Source organism: Tamandua tetradactyla, chromosome 21, assembly GCF_023851605.1.
Source record: "Tamandua tetradactyla isolate mTamTet1 chromosome 21, mTamTet1.pri, whole genome shotgun sequence".
Lineage (NCBI taxonomy): Eukaryota > Metazoa > Chordata > Mammalia > Pilosa > Myrmecophagidae > Tamandua > Tamandua tetradactyla.
Window position 1 is genome coordinate 12,978,276 of NC_135347.1, and position 18,844 is coordinate 12,997,119.

Genomic DNA, 18,844 nt, shown 5'->3' on the forward strand with positions numbered 1-18,844 from the left:
AAGGACAGAGGGCTTCACGGAACAGGCAAAGACAGGATGTCAGACCTGGGGTAGGCATGCGCGAGAGAATTTGTTACAAGATTCAGGATGAGAGAAGTAAAACCACAGATGATCCCATGAAGTTTAAAGGGACTTGTATGAGAAATTCTGATATAAATTTCAACTCCCAAATTTCCACTGGGAGGTAGGGCGTTGGAAGGAGGGGAATTAATTTAATGACTTAAGCAAAAACAAAAGATACAACGTGCCCCATGGTCTTAGGGATCCCAGAGAATGAAAGGAATTTATAGGGCCCCTTGAAGCAATGAACCAAGAATGATGGATAATTTAAAACAGGAGACAGGAAGATTTTCTCAAATATGTGGGCCAGAAGAAAATGGTATTGTAAAAATTAGCTTTTTTTCTACAATTTTTTTTACTTCTGATTTGAAAACACTTTTTTTGTGTGTTTTATAAAGATGTTTAATTAGTATTTGCAAAAGAAAAACGCTCCTTTATTTTGCTCTGTGAAAATCATATCCACATTCTTAAAAAGATATATTCTAAAAATACTTTCTGCTCTGAAGGGATGAACTTATTTACAAAGAGAATCTTCCAACTTTACAGGTTTTTGACCCTGAACCATTAGCTACTTTGTAGCCACTAAATCTGCAGTTTGTGGGTATTTCTGGAACATATTAAGTCTAGGATTTTAAGAACATGTGATTGAGTAATTTTCTAAAAAAAAACAGCCATCAATGGCCTAGTTTATTTTTGCATGCTAATGCATATGTTACTTAACAAAGGAGCATCTATGAAGCAAGCAGATTTATTCTTAAAAGGTAAGAAACAGTCTGCCATGTGAGAGACCCAGGTTCGATTCCTGTCGATGTACTTCCCAAAAACAAACAAGCAAAACAAACAAACAAAAAATTCAACAAATGGTGCTGCTATAATGGGATACTCACAAGGAAAAATAACGAAATATGACCCCACCATACAGCATAAAAAAAAAAAAGAAGAAGAAACAGAAAAATATTCAAGTATATAGAGCCCACATATATTAAGGGAACCTGACAAAAGTAGTTAGCAACATCCAGCCAACATAGTAATGGGTATTATTTTCTTAAAGTCAGGGTGATGTACTTCACAAAATGAATGAGTGTTTGGTGTGCACTCATGCCCCCCAAAAAGTGACTTGTTCTAATCTGGGTCTCTTAAGGAAAACCTCTTAGGGGCACAGTGGGAGGCAAAGAAGTATCTCATGCAAACCTGCTTTCATAGAAGAAGCCAAAACTGAGAGTAAGTGACCTTCTCTTCCATACCACAGTCAGTTTGTGGCGAGACTAAATACAGGAAATCACTGCTTTCTAGTCAATGCAGAGGTCTTTTGTGACTTATCCAGTCTAAACACGAACTTTTAGCCTAAATGAAATAGAGGCTTAGTTTCTTTCTTACCTTTCACGCACAGCTTTCCAATTGTTGACTAAAAAGTCCTTTGCAACGTAACGGCCAACTTCAGATGATGCCACAATTTCAAATACATTTGTTTCATTAATATCGAATAGAGATGTAGTGATGGCATATTCCATATATCTGCCAAAGTACAATTGAAAAAAACATCCAATATAAAGGATTAATATAAATAGAATTAAAATCCAAAATGGCTCTAAGTTAGTCATGCACAGACACATTGTTTTAATTCTTCTATTAGTATTTTTATTTATTATGTTACTATTTTTCTCCCTTTGGTTTACTGACTGCATCCTTTTCCCAGGGACTTTTAAGGTAAGTTGACCATAATCACCTGTTGAGTATCCATGGCTCTTTACTGCAGCTCAAAGCATATGCAATTTCAATCCTTTCTTCTTTATTTTTGGTATTAGTGTAGATATTTAACAAAAAGTCCCATTCTTTATCACTTCCCAAGGCAATGCCATAACATAAAATCACATGTTTAACCGGATATGGTATTCTGTAAGGTATGACATGCAATGATATTTCTCATAGTAAAGTTATACATTTATCCATGTTGACATATATTTAGTAGTATAAATCTAGAGAAAAGCATTTGAGATCTCAAATATAAAGATCAAAAGTAGGGATCTAGAAAGGCAATTGTGGAAACTGTCATTAGCATTAACATCATGAGAAGACATCACCCATCAAAGAGTTGAGAGACCAAGGAGTTCTAAGGGAGAAGAAAATTCGAATTTTATAGAGTTTATGCTGATCATTCAATTTGGTCTAGTATCTCATGATTTGCATTTCTTAAGAGCCTGTCTGAGATGGTACATTAGAGATAATAAATGAAAATTGCATTGTCTTAATCTCAATTCTGAGAGGAACTGCAAACTCAAGAGAAAGAGAGAAGCTCTGATACTCTTAGATATATAACAATAATAAATAATAATAAAGAACATCTACATAAGACTCAAAACAAGAGTGAAAGTTGAGTGCCTACGGGGAGAATGCACTGGCAATGAAAGGTCTTGTGGTAACGATTCATTATATATTCTAATTTTCTAAGTTATGTGCAGAACAACATTAGATAATTGTTTAAAAGGTGTTTGAAAACAATAGTTGGAGAGATCAACCAGCAATAAAATGATCACACTTGGAGTGAAAGCGTCAGAAAGAGAAATTGTTAGTGCTGAAACTGGATAAAAACAAGGGAATTACAATTACTCTTACTCATTTTTGGGATGGTTCACCCATTTTCTGAACAGTTCTCTTGACAGCTGTAGACAGTCTTCTAGCCCAAACCAACAGGCAGTTCCAAAAAGTCTTCCCAGTGACATTCTTGAAAGGTCAAAGAAATAGTTTACTTTGCATTACTGTATTTATTTTCTCTGCCTCTAAGAATGTGTTTAATAAAAGGGTGAGTGTTTTAGAGCATCCTTCAAGTAACATCATTTTTTTAAAAATGACTTTTGTGGATGACAAACATATTTAATGAAGATTCAGGGAAATATTTGCCAAGAGGCTCTGGGGCACGCGCGCGCACATACACACACACCCACACACACACACACACACACAAAACCATTAAGACTGGTATTTTTTGGAAGTTAGAAATAAGTTTCTACCCTCCTTCATCTCTCTCAAACAGACATGGCCATATGTACACTCCCTATCTATTGCCAATGTATTTTTCCTTCCTCTTACAATAATTGCCTTATGGATAAGGAAAAAAAATGACTTTAGAGTATCTGATTTAGTACACCAAAAATAAATTCTTTTTACAAGAAAAGGAGAAGAAAGGGCTTATCTCTCCCTTCAACAGAATCCCTTCCCCTCTGTGAAACTTCTGCTTCTTCCTCTACTACCCTGGCTATTAGGTTTACATCCACAAAAATATATAGGGACTTTTCATCTTGTTGTATAGCTAAGCAGAGGTATACATTACGGCTCAAAACACAATCAGTTAAAAGAAAATACAATGACGAGCAATAAGAAATCCAGTAAGCAGTGCCTGTGTTTCTCCCTAACCCTTGCCAAGTTGGGAGTTGGGGTAATGGAAATCTAATTCAGGACCAAAATCTTCATTACTACACCTTCCAGTTTCACCCCAGCCTGGCCTGATTTTCTGATAAGCAGAAGTGGAAGGTCCTCTGAGAGATGGTTTTGGCCAATCATTTACACTCCCACTCTCTCCCCATCTGTCCCAACTCTAAGCTGGCTGCAGCAAGATGGAGTTCTATGGAAGTGCAATCTAAGTCCTAGCTTTGAGCCAAACAGAACTAGCCCCAGAGAAGTGACTAATATAAAGTAGGTCACCTCACTTCCATCAATGTGAATGAAAGCTATAGCTGGTGAAAACACGTACTGCCTGGCTGAGCAAAATCTGCCTTCCTATTCATTCCTGCAAGTTGCCTACCCACTCCCTATTTCATCCAGTTCTTACTGCCTTCCACCTTTCTATATCCATGGAAACCTGTGTCCTTCCAATCACTAAAACTCCTATGCACTCACTAGTATTAACATTTCTACCCGCTTAGAAGTGTCTTTTTGTATTTGTGTTTCTTGCTTGGTTTAATTGATTTATGTTTAAGGTTGGCTAGAAAGAATATGCAGATATTATCCCATACTGTTTTTGGCTACAAACTCTGTCCCTTATATCTAGAAGCCCAGCGTACAAATACAGACCTCGGGTCGCAGAGAGACAAGCAGTATTATCAGCCCCACTTTGACTTTCTGCTTCTACCCAGACCATCAAGGCAACATGCTTATGTCCCTCACCAAACTGACTCTATGAAAACCATCTGCAAAGCTCACTTGTGCTCACCCATAAATGACTGGCATATTTCACTGTCAATCTCTCTCATCATATTTGCATAATGGTAGACTTTCTGCTACCAATAATATGCAGAGAGGACATTTTCCCTTCAGTTCACTGATAGAGATTAGCTTTGCTTAGCATAATCCTTCACCAATAGTAGGTTGAACTTAGAGTTTCAACCAGTAGCATAAGATGTAAATTGTAAACTCCTGTGTGTACAAGAATGTGTCTTGCATGTAATTTAAGATCCCAAACTATTATGATAGTGTAGCCCACCAAACCCAGGGCCATTGTTCTCCAATAATATACAGAATCTATCAATAGATCATAGGTATTAAGATTTTATGTTATGAATCCGGAAGCTGTCTATTAATATGAATCATTGTTATTCAATAATCACTGAGTAGAAAATACTTACAGAGCTGAATAGTCATCTTGCAATGCTGCTGCATCTTCACGAATTATAGTTGAATAAATATTCCATACTGAATTAAGTCTCTTTAATAGATATTTCTAGAAACAACAAACAAAATATACTGTTACTGCAAGCTCACAACATTGAATTTGAATTTGCACTGTATTTTTCTGTATCTGAAATGACATTAATAGAGAAGTGAGTACTATTTCTTCAGAAGTGATCTTTTCTACTAAATGCATAACAGGCTTATTGTTTAACCTAACTTCAGTTTTCTTATAAGTAAACAGGGTATCAATATTATAGTGCTATTGTGAGGATTAAACATGATAATGCATATAACTTGCTTGGCGCAGTGACTGACACATAATAAAAACTCAGTAAGGACTAGCTTTATTATCATTTAATATCATCCCAAACATTTTAGCTAGTCTTCAAAAGAGAGAAAAACTAAAAATATTAATTTCCTACCTCAGAACGTCCATGGTGAGTATACATACATTCAAGAAAAGGAGAATTGATTGATGCTTGGACAAATTCAAGCAGTCACTGAAGCCTATTAGGTGAACTTCTGAATCTAAAATTAAGTTTCTTCAATTGAGCTATCAGTTGGGGTACCAGTTTGAGATTTTTCTATAACCCAGAGAAAAGCCATGCTCTTTTTTTTTTTTTTTTTTTTTTAACATGGGCAGGCACCAGGAATTGAACCTGGGTCTCCAGTGTGGCAGGTGAGAACTCTGCCTGCTGAGCACCATAGTCCACCCCTGATTTAATTTTGTGGCATGGGATCTTTTTGTTTGTATTACGTCCGTGGAGATGTGACACACCGATAGTGGGTGTAACCTTTTGATTAGATGGAAACGTGACTCTGCCCTTTGAAGGCGTGCCTTGATTAGTTTACTGGAGTCCTTTAAAAGGGTAAACATTTTGGAGAGCGCTCAGAGCCAACAGGGACACAGACATTTGGAGATGCTTGGAATGCTGACAGAGAGAGAGCAGATACTTAGACACAGAAGCAGAGCCCAGGAGACATCATCATATGCCTTCCCATGAAATGCTAAGCAAGCCAGAGCCCAGAGCTACATCCCAGAGAAGCTAAGTGAAGGCCCCCAGACACTTAGAGAGGAAACCACTGGCATTAGAAACTGAAAGTAACAGAGCTGGGAATAGGACCAGCAGATGCCAGCCACAAGCCTTCCCATGTGACAGACATCGGCCTTTCTTGAATCAAGATACCTTTTTCTGGATGCCTTAGTTTGGACATTTTTATGGCCTTAGAACTGTAAACTTGTAAATGAATGAAGTTCCTTTCTAAAAGCCATTCCATTTCTGATATATTGCATTCCAATAGCATTTAGAAAGCTAAAACAATTGGTAAATAAGATTATAAAAGTTATGCCTTTACCAATAAATCCCTAAGAACAAACTAAATGTTATTCATTGAAAGTCTTTAAAAACAAGTACTAATTTGTACTTCTTTATCCAGAACCAGTTATGAGATCTTCTCAGTGAGCCAATCCAAATCCCGTGAATATGTATCTGCCACCTTCTACTCATGTCCAGCCCTACACTCATCTAAGTTCCAGCAGCACTTTGGACACAAGAAAAGAGAGTATGGAACTTTAAGGCATTTGTCATTTCACCTCAGGCTGACCCAGAAACTCATCACTTAACATTCACATTTGTTCTTGTCCCCTCAGAACAAGGCACTGCTCCCTGAATTCTTAAATAATTTTTCAATTCTTTTTTTTTGGATTGATTTTTAAAATTGATATATATTTTGTGTTCATATACCATGTATTCATCCAAAGTTACAATCAGTGGTTCACAATATCATCATATGGCTGTGCATTTACCATTGCAAACAACTTTTTTTGTGAAAAAATAACATTTATACAAAAAAGCAATAAATTTCAAAGCACATTGCAACAAATTAGTTATAGAACAAATTTCAGAGTTTGATATGGGTTACAATTCCACAATTTTAGGATTTTACTTCTAGCTGCTCTAAGATACTGGAGTCTAAAAGACATATCAATTTAATGGTGCAGCAGTCATACTTATTTGTTAAACCCTACCTTCTCTATATAACTCCACCATCACTTTGATTTTTCTCCCACTCTTTAGGGGTATTTAGGCTGTGCCTTTTTTAATGCTTTCATGTTGGAAGGGGCTGCCAATAATATGTGATAGGGGGATGGAACTAGTTGATGTTCTGGAGAGGCTGGGCCCTCTGCATTTCAGGACTTATCTGGACCAGGGACCCATGAGGAGCTTGTAGGTTTCTGGAAGGTTACCCTAGTGCATAAAACCTTTGTAGAACCTTATATAACACCCTAGATGTTCTTCAGGATTGGCAGGAATGGTTTTAGTTGGGATTTGGCAAGTTATGATAGGTAGCAATGTCTAACTGAAGCTTGCATAAGAGATACCTCCAGAGTAGCCTCTCGACTCTATCTGAACTCTCTCAGCCACTGATACCTTATTTGTTACACTTCTTTCTCCCCATTTGGTCAGGATGGCATTGTTGATCCCGTGGTACTAGGGCCAGGCTCATCCCTGGGAGTCATCTCCCATGCCAGCACGAAGACTTTCACCCCTGGATGTCATGTCCCACGTAGGGAGGAGGGAAAGGTTTCACTTGCAAAGTTGGGCTTAGAGCGAGAGAGAGAGAGTGGCCACATTGCTCCCTGAATTTTGCTTTGATTTTATGTGGGCCATCTTTTAAATCATCGTGCTTTAAGAGCTGATGGAACTTATTCCCCTTTTATGTTTTTTCAGTTACGACAGTAAGCCATTTCTTCATTAATTCTGATTTCCCTTTCTCTCTTCCCAATGTCAAAAGCAGCTTTAAAACCTTTACTTTATCAGAAATATATCTCCTGGTGCCAGCCCTATAGACTAGCTTTCTACACAAATTCACAAGTATTTCACTTATAAATATATTGTTACAAAAACTAATTCTGTTTGCCTAACAATCTCTTAGGGAAATAGCTGCTAATAGACACTATACTTTCCTACAAGAAAAAAAAGGCATACTATTTTCATCTGATTTTTTAGGACTCACTTTATCTACAAAGAAGAACCCCCCCAAACTTCTCTCCTACTCATTTCCTAGACCAGGTCTATGACTAAGGTAATTTTTCCAAGAATAATCATCTATTGCTTAGAAAAAATATATATATATGTATGAAACTAATAGACTATTACTTTGAGAAAGAACTGTTTCATAGATGTTGGCTAGAATATGGACAGAGGAAGAGAAGATTTTTTAAAAGCACATAACAGAGAATGAAATTACCTTTAGTAATGGGTATAAAACATGGTAGTTTATATCAGGAAAAAAATCATCATGTAGCAGATTTACCAAGACTGTATTCCACACAATGATTTCATTCTCCTTAGCAAGATACTTGGTCAAATCAAGGGCTGTTTCAATCTCCGTATAATTGCTTCTGTTGATTTAAAAAACACTCGCTCAGAAAAAATTCACTTGCTAAATGAGTTAGACACTTTCCATATTTGTTTTATGCTTCAGTGGCTGACTTTAATCAAGATATATGAATAAATCAGGAGGATAAAAGGTTAAAGTACTATCTTATTCAAAAGATGGAACCCAAGTCCTGTTGGCAGGCATTCTATTTCAATTTGGTGCATTAGAAAACCCAAATTCTTGAAGGCTACTGAAAATCCAGGCCAAATGTTGGGCTGATTATGGGCAAAAGAATAATTGTGCATTTATTATGCATACTTATGAGATCATAATTTTCATTGAACAAGCATTAATTAGGAGTAATTCTCTATCTAATGCCCTTTTAGCCATCGGTGGGAATACAGATTAGTTTATGACACTAATCTTGCCTACCATTGAGGAGCTTATTCCTTCAGGGAGGAGTTGCAATTATGCATAAGAATTGTTAGCGAAAGATCCCCAAAATGGCAACGAATATTACGAAATAGCAAAAACAGGAAAATACACCCAAGTGATGGAGAAATCAGGAAATGTCTCATGGGCAAGGAACTGAAAAGGGCAATGGAAGATGGGTGGGAATGAAACAGGCAGAGAAAGAGAGGGGAAGACAGCCAGTGCAAAGAAGATAAAGTTGGATGAGTGTGATGGGCAGAGCAAGCCACTAGATGCAGCAGTTTATTTGTGCACAGTGAGGAATGGGTGCTAATAGGTAAGGTGGGTCAAACCTCTGGAGAGCCTTAAAAGTTAGGATGAGGAGCTTAGATTTGTAGGAAGGTACTCTAAGTTATTTAAACAATTCGGGTAACATCATGAAATTCTTCCTAAAATTTTATTGCAAAAGTTCTGAAGAAGAGAGGATGGAATGCAAAGGGGCAGAAGGCCAGAGACTAATGCCATAGGCCAGGCAAAAGATGATGAAAACTTGGTTTAGTCTGGGAGCAGTAAGATGGGAATCCAAGAGACATTGCCAAGAATGAATAGGTAAGACATAGTGATTGTCTGGACATGGGCCATTATGAAGCAAGGGAGAGGAGTCAAGGAAACCACTGATGTTTCAAGTTTGGATGATGGGGAATAATGATGACTTTGAGAGAGAGAGAGAGAGAAATTGATATCAGGAGCTATTTAGAGACAGAAATAAAATAAAGTTCAGTGTTAAAGAAGTACATTTAAAACAACCACAGGATAAACAGAAGACAGGTAGAAATGCAGATTTAGAAGTCATCAACATGTTTTCCACAAATATTTACTGAGTACCTTATATTTGCTGGACTCTGTACACGTATATAATAAAATGATCACTGAAGCCATAAGAATGAATGTATAATGAGAGAAGAAATTAACTGATTGATCTTGATTTTCACAGCAGCAGGAAGAGGAGAAGTCAAAAACAGGAGGAGAACCAGTTTGGTGTATCAGTATCTCAGGAATCTAAAAAGGAAGTTGCCATGAGGATATCAACAGTAATCTTAGAGTCAAGTTTCGGCAAAGTTGTGGGCACAGAAATGAGTAGCAGGTCGCAGAGGAAAAAACTAGTCAAGAAATAAGGGCTCAAAAATTATGGCAAGGCCAAAGAAAGAGAGAACAAAACTGATAATTTATTATACTCCTTAACTTTTATTGCATGAAATGTAAAGTTCTGGACATACATTAATTTACCTGGTTAAATACTTAGCAGCATACCTCATATTGAGTAAATAAAAATAAAATCAGTAATTCTGCAGTGTATTGAAATACAGTCAGAGCTTATTAAAATTTCACCTAAAGCCATGACCCTGGGATATAAAAATCTTAATAAAGTTCTTAAAGTATGCTCAAAAAGCATCAGAGAATAAAATATACTCACTTAGACAAGGAAAAGGCATCATCAATCAACTGCAGTCTTTGAATTACAGGAATAGCCTGCAGAATTCCAAATATGTTCAGGAAAAAAGAACATTTTTTAGTAAAAACAGAATTTTCAAAATAATAACATTTAAAGATCTCTGCTGCTTACAAAGCATTTTCATGTAAATTGTCTCATCTGCAGAGAAATGATAATTACCAAGCGGAATCTCTATCATTTATTTATTATATAGAGCTTGCTGTTTTTTTAGTATATATTAGTTTTTGACAAGTGATCCTTCTGGAATCAATTCATGAGGCTTAACTATGGCAGAGAGTTTTGCCAAAGTACTCCCTGAAACACACATATTAAAAAATAAAATAGAAAACTAAGTTTCAAAGGCCTCTCCAAATCAGAAAGTATACATTAAATTGTATTCAATGTCCAAGTTATTTTGGGGTAAACTTTTGGTATTTTAAATAAATGTCATTTAGCACCATTTTGGTAATATCAAGGTCGTCTTAAATGATATCTTTCTTCACAAGATTTTACCACTGTGACACAATATCTTCAGCAGAGACTTTTATATTAATGGAAAAGTAGGAGTCAACTGCCAACCCAATACTCTAGACCTCTTCTAGAGCTCTCTGGCAAGCCATAAGACTCAATCTCAGCTTCAGTACCCCAAAGGCACCCAAAACTGCCTATAACAGTCCCTCAATACTTCCAGCATTTTGACATCCTCCTAGAATAGTTTATCTTCACAATATTCCTTTGAGCCACCAAGCAAGCCAAGCTTAGTTCTTCCCTTGGTAGCAAGTCTTACTTCTTTTCTGACAGAAATAACACTTACATTTCCTAGAATAAGTTTAATAGTCAAAATCCTGCTTTATTTGTTGATCAATTATGTTGTAGAAATAATTTACTTTAGTTTTTCAATAAGTAAATCTATAATAGTTTTCAGCAATCATTAATATAATGGCATGATCTAGTGTTTCCATGGCTTAGAAGGATTAGAGGTAGCCAAAGTTTTAATGTTCGTACACGGTATTATGATTTATAGTCACTTTATAATTTAAAGTGATATTGGACTATTATGCTATTGATATTCCATGAATTCAGTTCTTTCCTCTGAGGAATATGCTTTCATGAGTACTATTAAAATTTTCTAGCATATACTGGGTACCTATAATGGATTTAGAAATTTTAAGGATATATTTACCTAATCATCTTTAATCCTCATGACAAATAAGGTGTGATATTAATTTCATTTTAAAAAGAAGAAATGGAACCAGAGCATCTAAGTAACCTGACTAAGATAAAAAACCAATGATTAATAGGAAAATGTATTCTGATTCCTACCTGGAAAGGTGAAATTGTTATGAAAAAGCAAGGTAATGTTAAAAAATGCAACACATTCAATCAAACTCTCCTCTAAGGATAATTTTTTTAAATGTCTCTCTCCAGTATGCCTGGGGGAAACATGGGGGAGGAATCATCTCCTCTCATACAGGTTATGAGTATGCAACCTCTAAAAGGTAGATAGTACTTCATTAATTATATTTAATAAAAGTATCTTTTTTATTAAATATCCTTACCTTAAGATCTTATTTTATTAAATATCCTTACCTTGGGAGCTTTCTCAAGCTGTTGATTTAATTTCTTCCATCCTAATTTATCATAATTAACTCTATAATATCCAGTCATATTCAAATTTAAAATCACCCAGTCATGATCCGAATCTGAAACTTGCATTTCAGGGAATACTTCTGCAAAGGAATATGTAAATAATTTGAAGTTGCACTTTTTGAAAGACTTTCAAATATGTCTATACTACACACTAAACAATAAAATCACCAAAACAAAGAAAGAAAACAAGCAAAATTTTATGTAAAATTTTTCTTTAAAGCTGCATGTTCAACAAGAATGATACAATATTTTAGTTTTAAAGGAGATAACTCTTCAAAGCTAGACATTTCAGCATTTGATTCTCTGCTTTTATAAATACATGTTTCTTTTGGGGGGGTGGGGGTGAGTACATGGTCTCGGTATTGAAACTGCGTCTCCTGCATGGAAGGCAAGCATTATACACTGAACTACTGTGTATTCTTGTTGTTTTATTTATTTTTTTTGCATGGGAAGGCACCAAGAATCAAACCAGGGTCTCTGGCACTGCCTGCACACTTGCTTTTTTATATATATTTGAAGATGATTTTAAAATTTGCTACTTACTGCTGCTTTCATCTAGCCAGACTAATGATTTTGCAGTTCCATTTTTTATCCAAAGAATGGGAACAATCCATTTGCTACTTAAATAGAAAAAAAGAACATACAGTTAATTTCCATACATAAGAATATACACTGAACCAATATTAAATGAAATGAGAAAATAGCAAGCAGAACTTGAGTTCTTTTGTCCTTCCCTACAGGCTATTTCCTTTGGCTATTTCTATACTTCTCTTTCTTGTGTCTTATAGATTTACTTCTTATACCTTAGATAGCTGATAAGTCTCTGTTGTATCTGAAACCACCAAGGCCTGCTTATATGAAATTACAGGCATCTGGCTTAATCCAGGGGTTGTTCAAATGCTGCAGATCCAAATTCACCCAGGCCAAGAGAGGTAAAGAGTAACTGAAGAAGAAAAAGCTTGACAGACATTTCAAAAATATTTTTAAGCCTCAAACTTTTTCCTAATCTGAAAAGTGTTCAATAGGAATCAGCCAGGATAGTCATATTTATTGGATGTCGAGAATGATTACATTTTTCCACATTAGTGATGTGCTCTGGATGAAACAACTGCCTTCAGGGACTATAGCAGTTGTCTGAAGAGACACACTTAGAATTTGGATAACATTTCCAACCTTACTTAAATGTGCACAAGCCTGGCTTCTCGAAGATTTTGAACTGTGGTCTTGCGTTTACCTGCATAACTAAGATGCACAGCACTTCTCAAAAGTCACAGACCATCACAATAAGAAGGAATAATTAGGGCTCTGTGTCTCTGCCATGAGCCTTTAAAGAAAGAGTAGGGCTACCTTAAACTTTTGGTGGTGGTATTTTAAATTTAGTTACTTATTTGTGCTGTTACTACAAGAGGTGAAGATCAAAACGAGTAGAATAGATGAAATTATCTGACAAGTCAAGAAATGGAAGGTAGCGTGATTAATGCCATGCTACTTTGCACTCACTGTTTCTCTTCAGCTTTAGAACGATCCCCTGTGATGTGTGTTGTGACATTCATTTTAAAGATAAGGCAACTGAAGCTCCGGAGAGCTTAAATAAAACTTATCTAAGGTTTGAATTTTGATGAGATCAAAATCCGAACCCAGGTCTAACTAAATCTAAGGCCACAATTCTAGTATTGTAGAAATGACTGCAAATACACTCACATGCACATTACCATTTGAAAACACCTACATAAATCATCACACACACACAGACATGCACATACCTTTTTTCACACTCAGTTCCATTTCCAGGGAAGATAAGACTACCTTGCCACAGGACCCCTTTTTCACTTAACTAACATGTGAGCATCTTATTGCCCCTCCTAAGTAATTCTTTACCTGCCTGAAGGACAAAAGAGAACATACAAACACCCCAGGGATAGTCTGCAGAAGGGTGTATACCCAACATAGGTTTTGCTTCCTCACCCTCAGGCTGAGTTTCCACTGATCAGGATGGAAAACCCCAAGAAAGGTGATGACAAAGAGCAGTAACTCTACCTACTTGTGGGTTAGGGGAGTCTGATTTTTAACCTTTTCAAGGTAAAATGGCTCCTGCTTCATGACGCCTGTGGATACATTTAAGGTGATAACTGGGAAACCACTTTGATGTGTCCAACCATCCATTATGCTTTTTACTGATGTTGGCAAAATAATTTTACTCTGGTCATCTATGGCCTGTATTAAAAAAATCATCATAAGAACAGATAAAGTTATCATCAAAATCCTTTTTTTTTTGTTTTAAGGTGCATGGTCCAGGAATCAAACCTGGGTCTCCCACATGGAAGGTGAGCATTCTACCACTGAACCACCCGTGCATCCTTATCAAAACCTTTTTTTTGAGGAAGCAATCTTCTAAAAGAAACTAGGCAGCTAGTCTATTCCTCGTTTAAGTAATCTCCAGTGGATGATATTCGGAGCCAAATTTAGGACTTTGCTTATCTATACATATGAAGGACTCCCTAGTTCATTTATTTGTTCCTCAGTACATATTAATGGGACCATGTCCCAGGCTGTGTCCTAGGCACTGGGAAGACAGTGATGAAGACAAAAAACACAATCTCTGACCTAAGGACACTTCATAAGCAAGGCAAAATGGCTGTACATGAAAATGGTCTCCATATCCTGCTATTATTCTGAATCATAAAAAAATAAATCAAGAAATATTTATTAGAAAGTAGACAATTACCATTTGAAAATGCCTCCATAAATCATCTTGCTCAGCATTTGAGTAAGAAAATGTCTCCAAATATGACTGTAAAAAAAGAAAAGAATAACATGCTAAAGAAATTTATGTTTACTGACATCCATATATCAGAAATTTTGGAAACTCACCTTGAGTGCTCTGATAAATAAACTCTTGGTCAGGAAACTAGAAAGCATTGAGGCCATACATGCTCCCTAGGACACAAAAAGCTTTCCATTAATTGAACAAAATTCTAAATACTAACATTCTATTTTTGTAAACAATATTCTGAGCTGTGCTCCTGATTGCATTTTCCACTTTAGTTGACTATTACCCCAAATTATGCTAAGAAAATAATAAACTTCCAGTGATTACTGGTAAAAGGTGAGCAAATGTTCTACGTATAAAGAGTCCAGGATGCACAAATTTTTGTTAAAACTGAAATATTTGGCAAAAATAAGTTTCAACCAAACAGAAGGGCTTGCCTTTAAAAGGCAAGTTCTTTAAGTCTATTTGCAATGGTTAAATGGTACCAGGCACCTACTATGGGATTGGTAAATAGCTACTAGATGATTCAACCACATTTTCTGAAGCTCATCTAGTGAAAAAAAATTAAGCTTATTTATACCAAAACTTTCATAGCATATTATATAATCCTTAGACTATCTTATACAGCCTTCTGGAAGATTGCAAAACAAAAACATACAACTGCTTTTACCTTACTGTAAGTAAATATATCAAAGAGTTCATTTATTTTAGTTGTTTCTTTGAGATTTTCCTTCTTCATGGACACAGCTCTAGATACCAGGGCATGATCTTCTCCGAGAATGCCTTGATAAACTTTAGAAAAAATGACCTCGTCCTATAAAGGAAAAGATTCAACCACATCAACTTCTAGAGGATCCTCAAAATACAAATTTCAATATCCCTAAATTACTTTTAAAAATTGAGACTGGGGGGACTTCTGGGGAAAATGGCAGAGTAGAGAGCTTCAGGACTCAGTCCTTCCTCCAAAATAGCTGTTAAACTGGCAGGTACTGTCTGAGACAACTGTTTTGGGGTCCCAGAGGCCAGAAGAACACTATTTGGCATCCAGGGAAGGGTGGGAGAAGAGGCTGACGAACTAAAGTGAAGAACAGTGAGTGGCTCTCTCCGTGTGGCAGCTGCCAGCATTTATCTCACACTCTCACAGCAGGCCACCTTGGGATTCAGTCCCTGGCTAGCTTGTTGGGGATAGAAAGGAACATAAAAATCCTCTTCCCCAAGAACAGGGGTAGAGATAGCTGATCACTGATCATGGCTTTGGCTTAGCAAGGTCGGATTGCTGGGTCCTGGCTCTAGGCTACCGTTTCAACCTGCCCTGGACAAAGGCTGTGGCAGCCATTGTTTCAACCCCAAACAGAGGCAGAGGGAGTGGAGATTTAAAAACACAGTGACCCCAAACAGAGGCAGAGGGAGTGGAGATTTAAAAACACAGTGTTTCCCTCAGAACTGTGGGGAAGTTAATTGAAGGACTGCATTTGCTTGGCAGGCCAGGAAAGCACAGCTTTGGGAAGCCATCAAAAAGGCTTTGAGCATCCTTCCTGATCCCCCCCCCCCCCAGCACTTTGGAGCTCTCTGTCCCCTGTTCATGGGTCCCTGGTCCTGCTTTGACTGGGGAACACTGACTTGGGAAAATCTTCTGCAGGGTGACCCTACTCCCAGAAGTTACCTGCTAAGCAAAAGCAGTTATAGATAATGAAAGGAAAATTTTAAAACTATAAAGGCAAAACAAATAGAACAGATCAAGTTCTCAGAGAAGAAATGGAGGAAAGGAAGGTTTCTCATGGAGGTGAAACAATTGCACAGAAACTGCAATCTTGAAAATTGTACCACATATCCAGGGCAAGAAGCAGAAGAAGAAGAGCTAAAAAATCTTGAACATGGGCTATTCTAAAAGTCTAGAATAAGTTGAGCCAAGTGTCAAAGAATAGCGTTAATCCAAAGCCAATTAACAATAAAACCCTAGGTAAGAGAAACTGACCTTTAGAGTAAACTGATCAATGTAATCAGATGCCCAGACATCAGCAAAAAATTATAAGTGAAACAAAGAAACAGGAAGATATGGTCCAAAGGAACAAATTAAAACTTCAGAGGAGACACAAAATTTGGGACAATGAATTAGAGATTTTTAAACAAATCTCCAAAATCAATTCAAAGAGCTAATAAGATAAAGAGATAAAGGATATGAAGAAAGTCTATGTGCAGAAAGAAGAATCTGAATGTATAAAAAATAATAGAAAACATGGAAATAAAGGGCACAGTAGAAGAGATGTAAAATATACTAGAGGCGTGTAACAGCAGATTTGAACAGGAACAAGGAAAAATCAGCAAATTAGAAGACAGGACAATCAAAATCCTATAGACAGAATAAGAGACTGAGAAAAGGATGGAAAAAATTGAGCAAAGTCTCAAGGATTTGAATGACTGCCCAAAGCACACAAACATATATATCATGGGTGTCCCAGAAAGAAAAGAGAAGGGAAAAAGTTAGAACTGGTGTTTGAGTAAATAATGGCCAAAAATTCCCAACTCTTATGAAAGATATAAAATATATATGTCCAAGAAGCGTGACATGCCTCAGACAGAATAAATCCTAAGAGACCTATGCTGAGACACATACTAACCAGGATTTCTAATGCCAGGGATAAAGAGGAAAAAGCAAGAGAAAAGCAATTTGTCACAAGCAAGGGCTCCATAAGAAGACTAACCAAAAATTTTTTATCAGAAACCATGGAAGTGAAAAGACAGTGGTATGATATAGTTAAGATACTGAAAGGGGTGCAAGGGTAGTTCAGTGGTAGAATTCTCACCTGCAATGCGGGAAACCCGAGTTTGTTTTCTGGTCCTTGTACTTCCCAGAAAACAAACAAACAAGCAAAACAAATAAACAAACAAAAATTCAACAAACGGTGCTGCAAAAATGGGATACTCACATGGAAAAATGATGAAATGTCCCCACCATACAGCATACAAAAAAAAGATACTGAAAGAGAAAAACTGCTAGCCCCAAATTCTTTATCTAGCAGAATTGTCCATCAAAAATGAGGGAGCATTTAATATATTCATAGATAAATAGAAACTGAGAGAATTCATTAACAAGAGACCTGTCCTACAAAAATTACTAAGGGAGTGCTACAGGCTGAAAGGATAAGACATGAGAGAGTGGCTTAAAGTAATATGAAGAAATGAAGATTATAAGTAAGGGTAATTGGAATGGTAAAAACATGACATATAAAAACCAAAGGATAAATGACTGAAGTAAATACTGCCTTGACAGTAATAACATTGAATGTTAATGGGTTAAAATCCCCAATCAAAAGACAAAGATTGGTGAAATGGATAAGAAAGTACGATACAACTATATGCTGTTTACAAGAGACTCATCTTAGAGCTAAAGACACAAATAGGTTTAAAGTGAAATTTTGGAGAAGATATTCCATGCAACTAGTAACCAAAACAGAGCTGGGTACTAATATCAGACAAAATCAACTTTAAATGCAAAATGGTTATAAGAAACAAAGGACGACTCTATATATTAATTAAAAGGGCAATCTACCAAGAAGAAATAAGAATCACAAATATTTATGCACCTAACCATGGTGCCCCAAAATACACAAGGCAAACACTGGCAAAACTGAAGAGAGAAGCAGACATCTTTATAGTAATAGTTGGAGACTTCAAAACTGCTCTCATCAATAGATCCTCAAGACAGAGGATCAATAAGAAAACAGAGAACTTAAATAATATGACACATGAACTAGACCTAATAGATATGCAGAACATTGCACCCCAAAACAGCAAGGTATATATTCTTCTCAAGTGCACATGGATCATTCTCGAGGATAAATCACATGTTGGGTCACAAAACAAGTTTCAATAAATTTAAAAAGACTGAAATTATACAAACCACTTTCTCTAACCATAATGGAACGAAGCTGGGACTCAACAATAGGCAGAGAACTAGAAAATGCACAACTATATGGAAGTTAAACAGTATATTCATAAACAATCAGTGGGTCAAAGAAAAAGCTGCAAGGGAAATCAGTAAATACTTGAGGTGAATGAAAATGAGAAACATACCAAAACCTAAGGGATGCAGTGAAGGCAGTGGTGAGAGGGATATTCTTAGCCCTAAATGCTAACATTATAAAAGAAGAAAAGAGTCAAAATCAAAGACCAAACTTCACACCTGGAGGAACTAGAAAAATAACAGCAAACTAACCCCAAATAAAGCAGAAGGAAAGAAACAACAAAGATCACAGCAGAAAGAAATGAAATTGAGAATAAAAAATTGAGAAGAGTAACAAAAATCAAAAGTTGGTTCCTTGAAAAGATCAATAAAGGTGACAAACCCTCAGCTAGACTGACAAAGAGAAAAGAGAGAGGAGTCAAGCAAAGAAAATCAGAAATGAGAGGGG

General features: G+C 36.4%; 1 protein-coding gene across 1 annotated transcript in view; it reads right to left on the minus strand.

Moving 5' to 3' along the window:
- LVRN (laeverin) overlaps positions 1-18,844 on the minus strand; it is an 84,110-nt gene that overhangs the window by 13,317 nt on the left and 51,949 nt on the right. The window contains exons 7-18 of the mRNA XM_077138901.1: positions 15,103-15,246; positions 14,534-14,599; positions 14,388-14,453; positions 13,704-13,876; positions 12,206-12,282; positions 11,603-11,742; positions 9,995-10,050; positions 7,978-8,131; positions 4,680-4,774; positions 2,674-2,781; positions 1,787-1,954; positions 1,438-1,575 (exon numbers count right to left, since the gene is read on the minus strand). Coding sequence (XP_076995016.1) covers positions 1,438-1,575; positions 1,787-1,954; positions 2,674-2,781; positions 4,680-4,774; positions 7,978-8,131; positions 9,995-10,050; positions 11,603-11,742; positions 12,206-12,282; positions 13,704-13,876; positions 14,388-14,453; positions 14,534-14,599; positions 15,103-15,246 — 1,385 coding nt within the window. The remainder of the gene's footprint in view (positions 1-1,437; positions 1,576-1,786; positions 1,955-2,673; positions 2,782-4,679; positions 4,775-7,977; positions 8,132-9,994; positions 10,051-11,602; positions 11,743-12,205; positions 12,283-13,703; positions 13,877-14,387; positions 14,454-14,533; positions 14,600-15,102; positions 15,247-18,844) is intronic.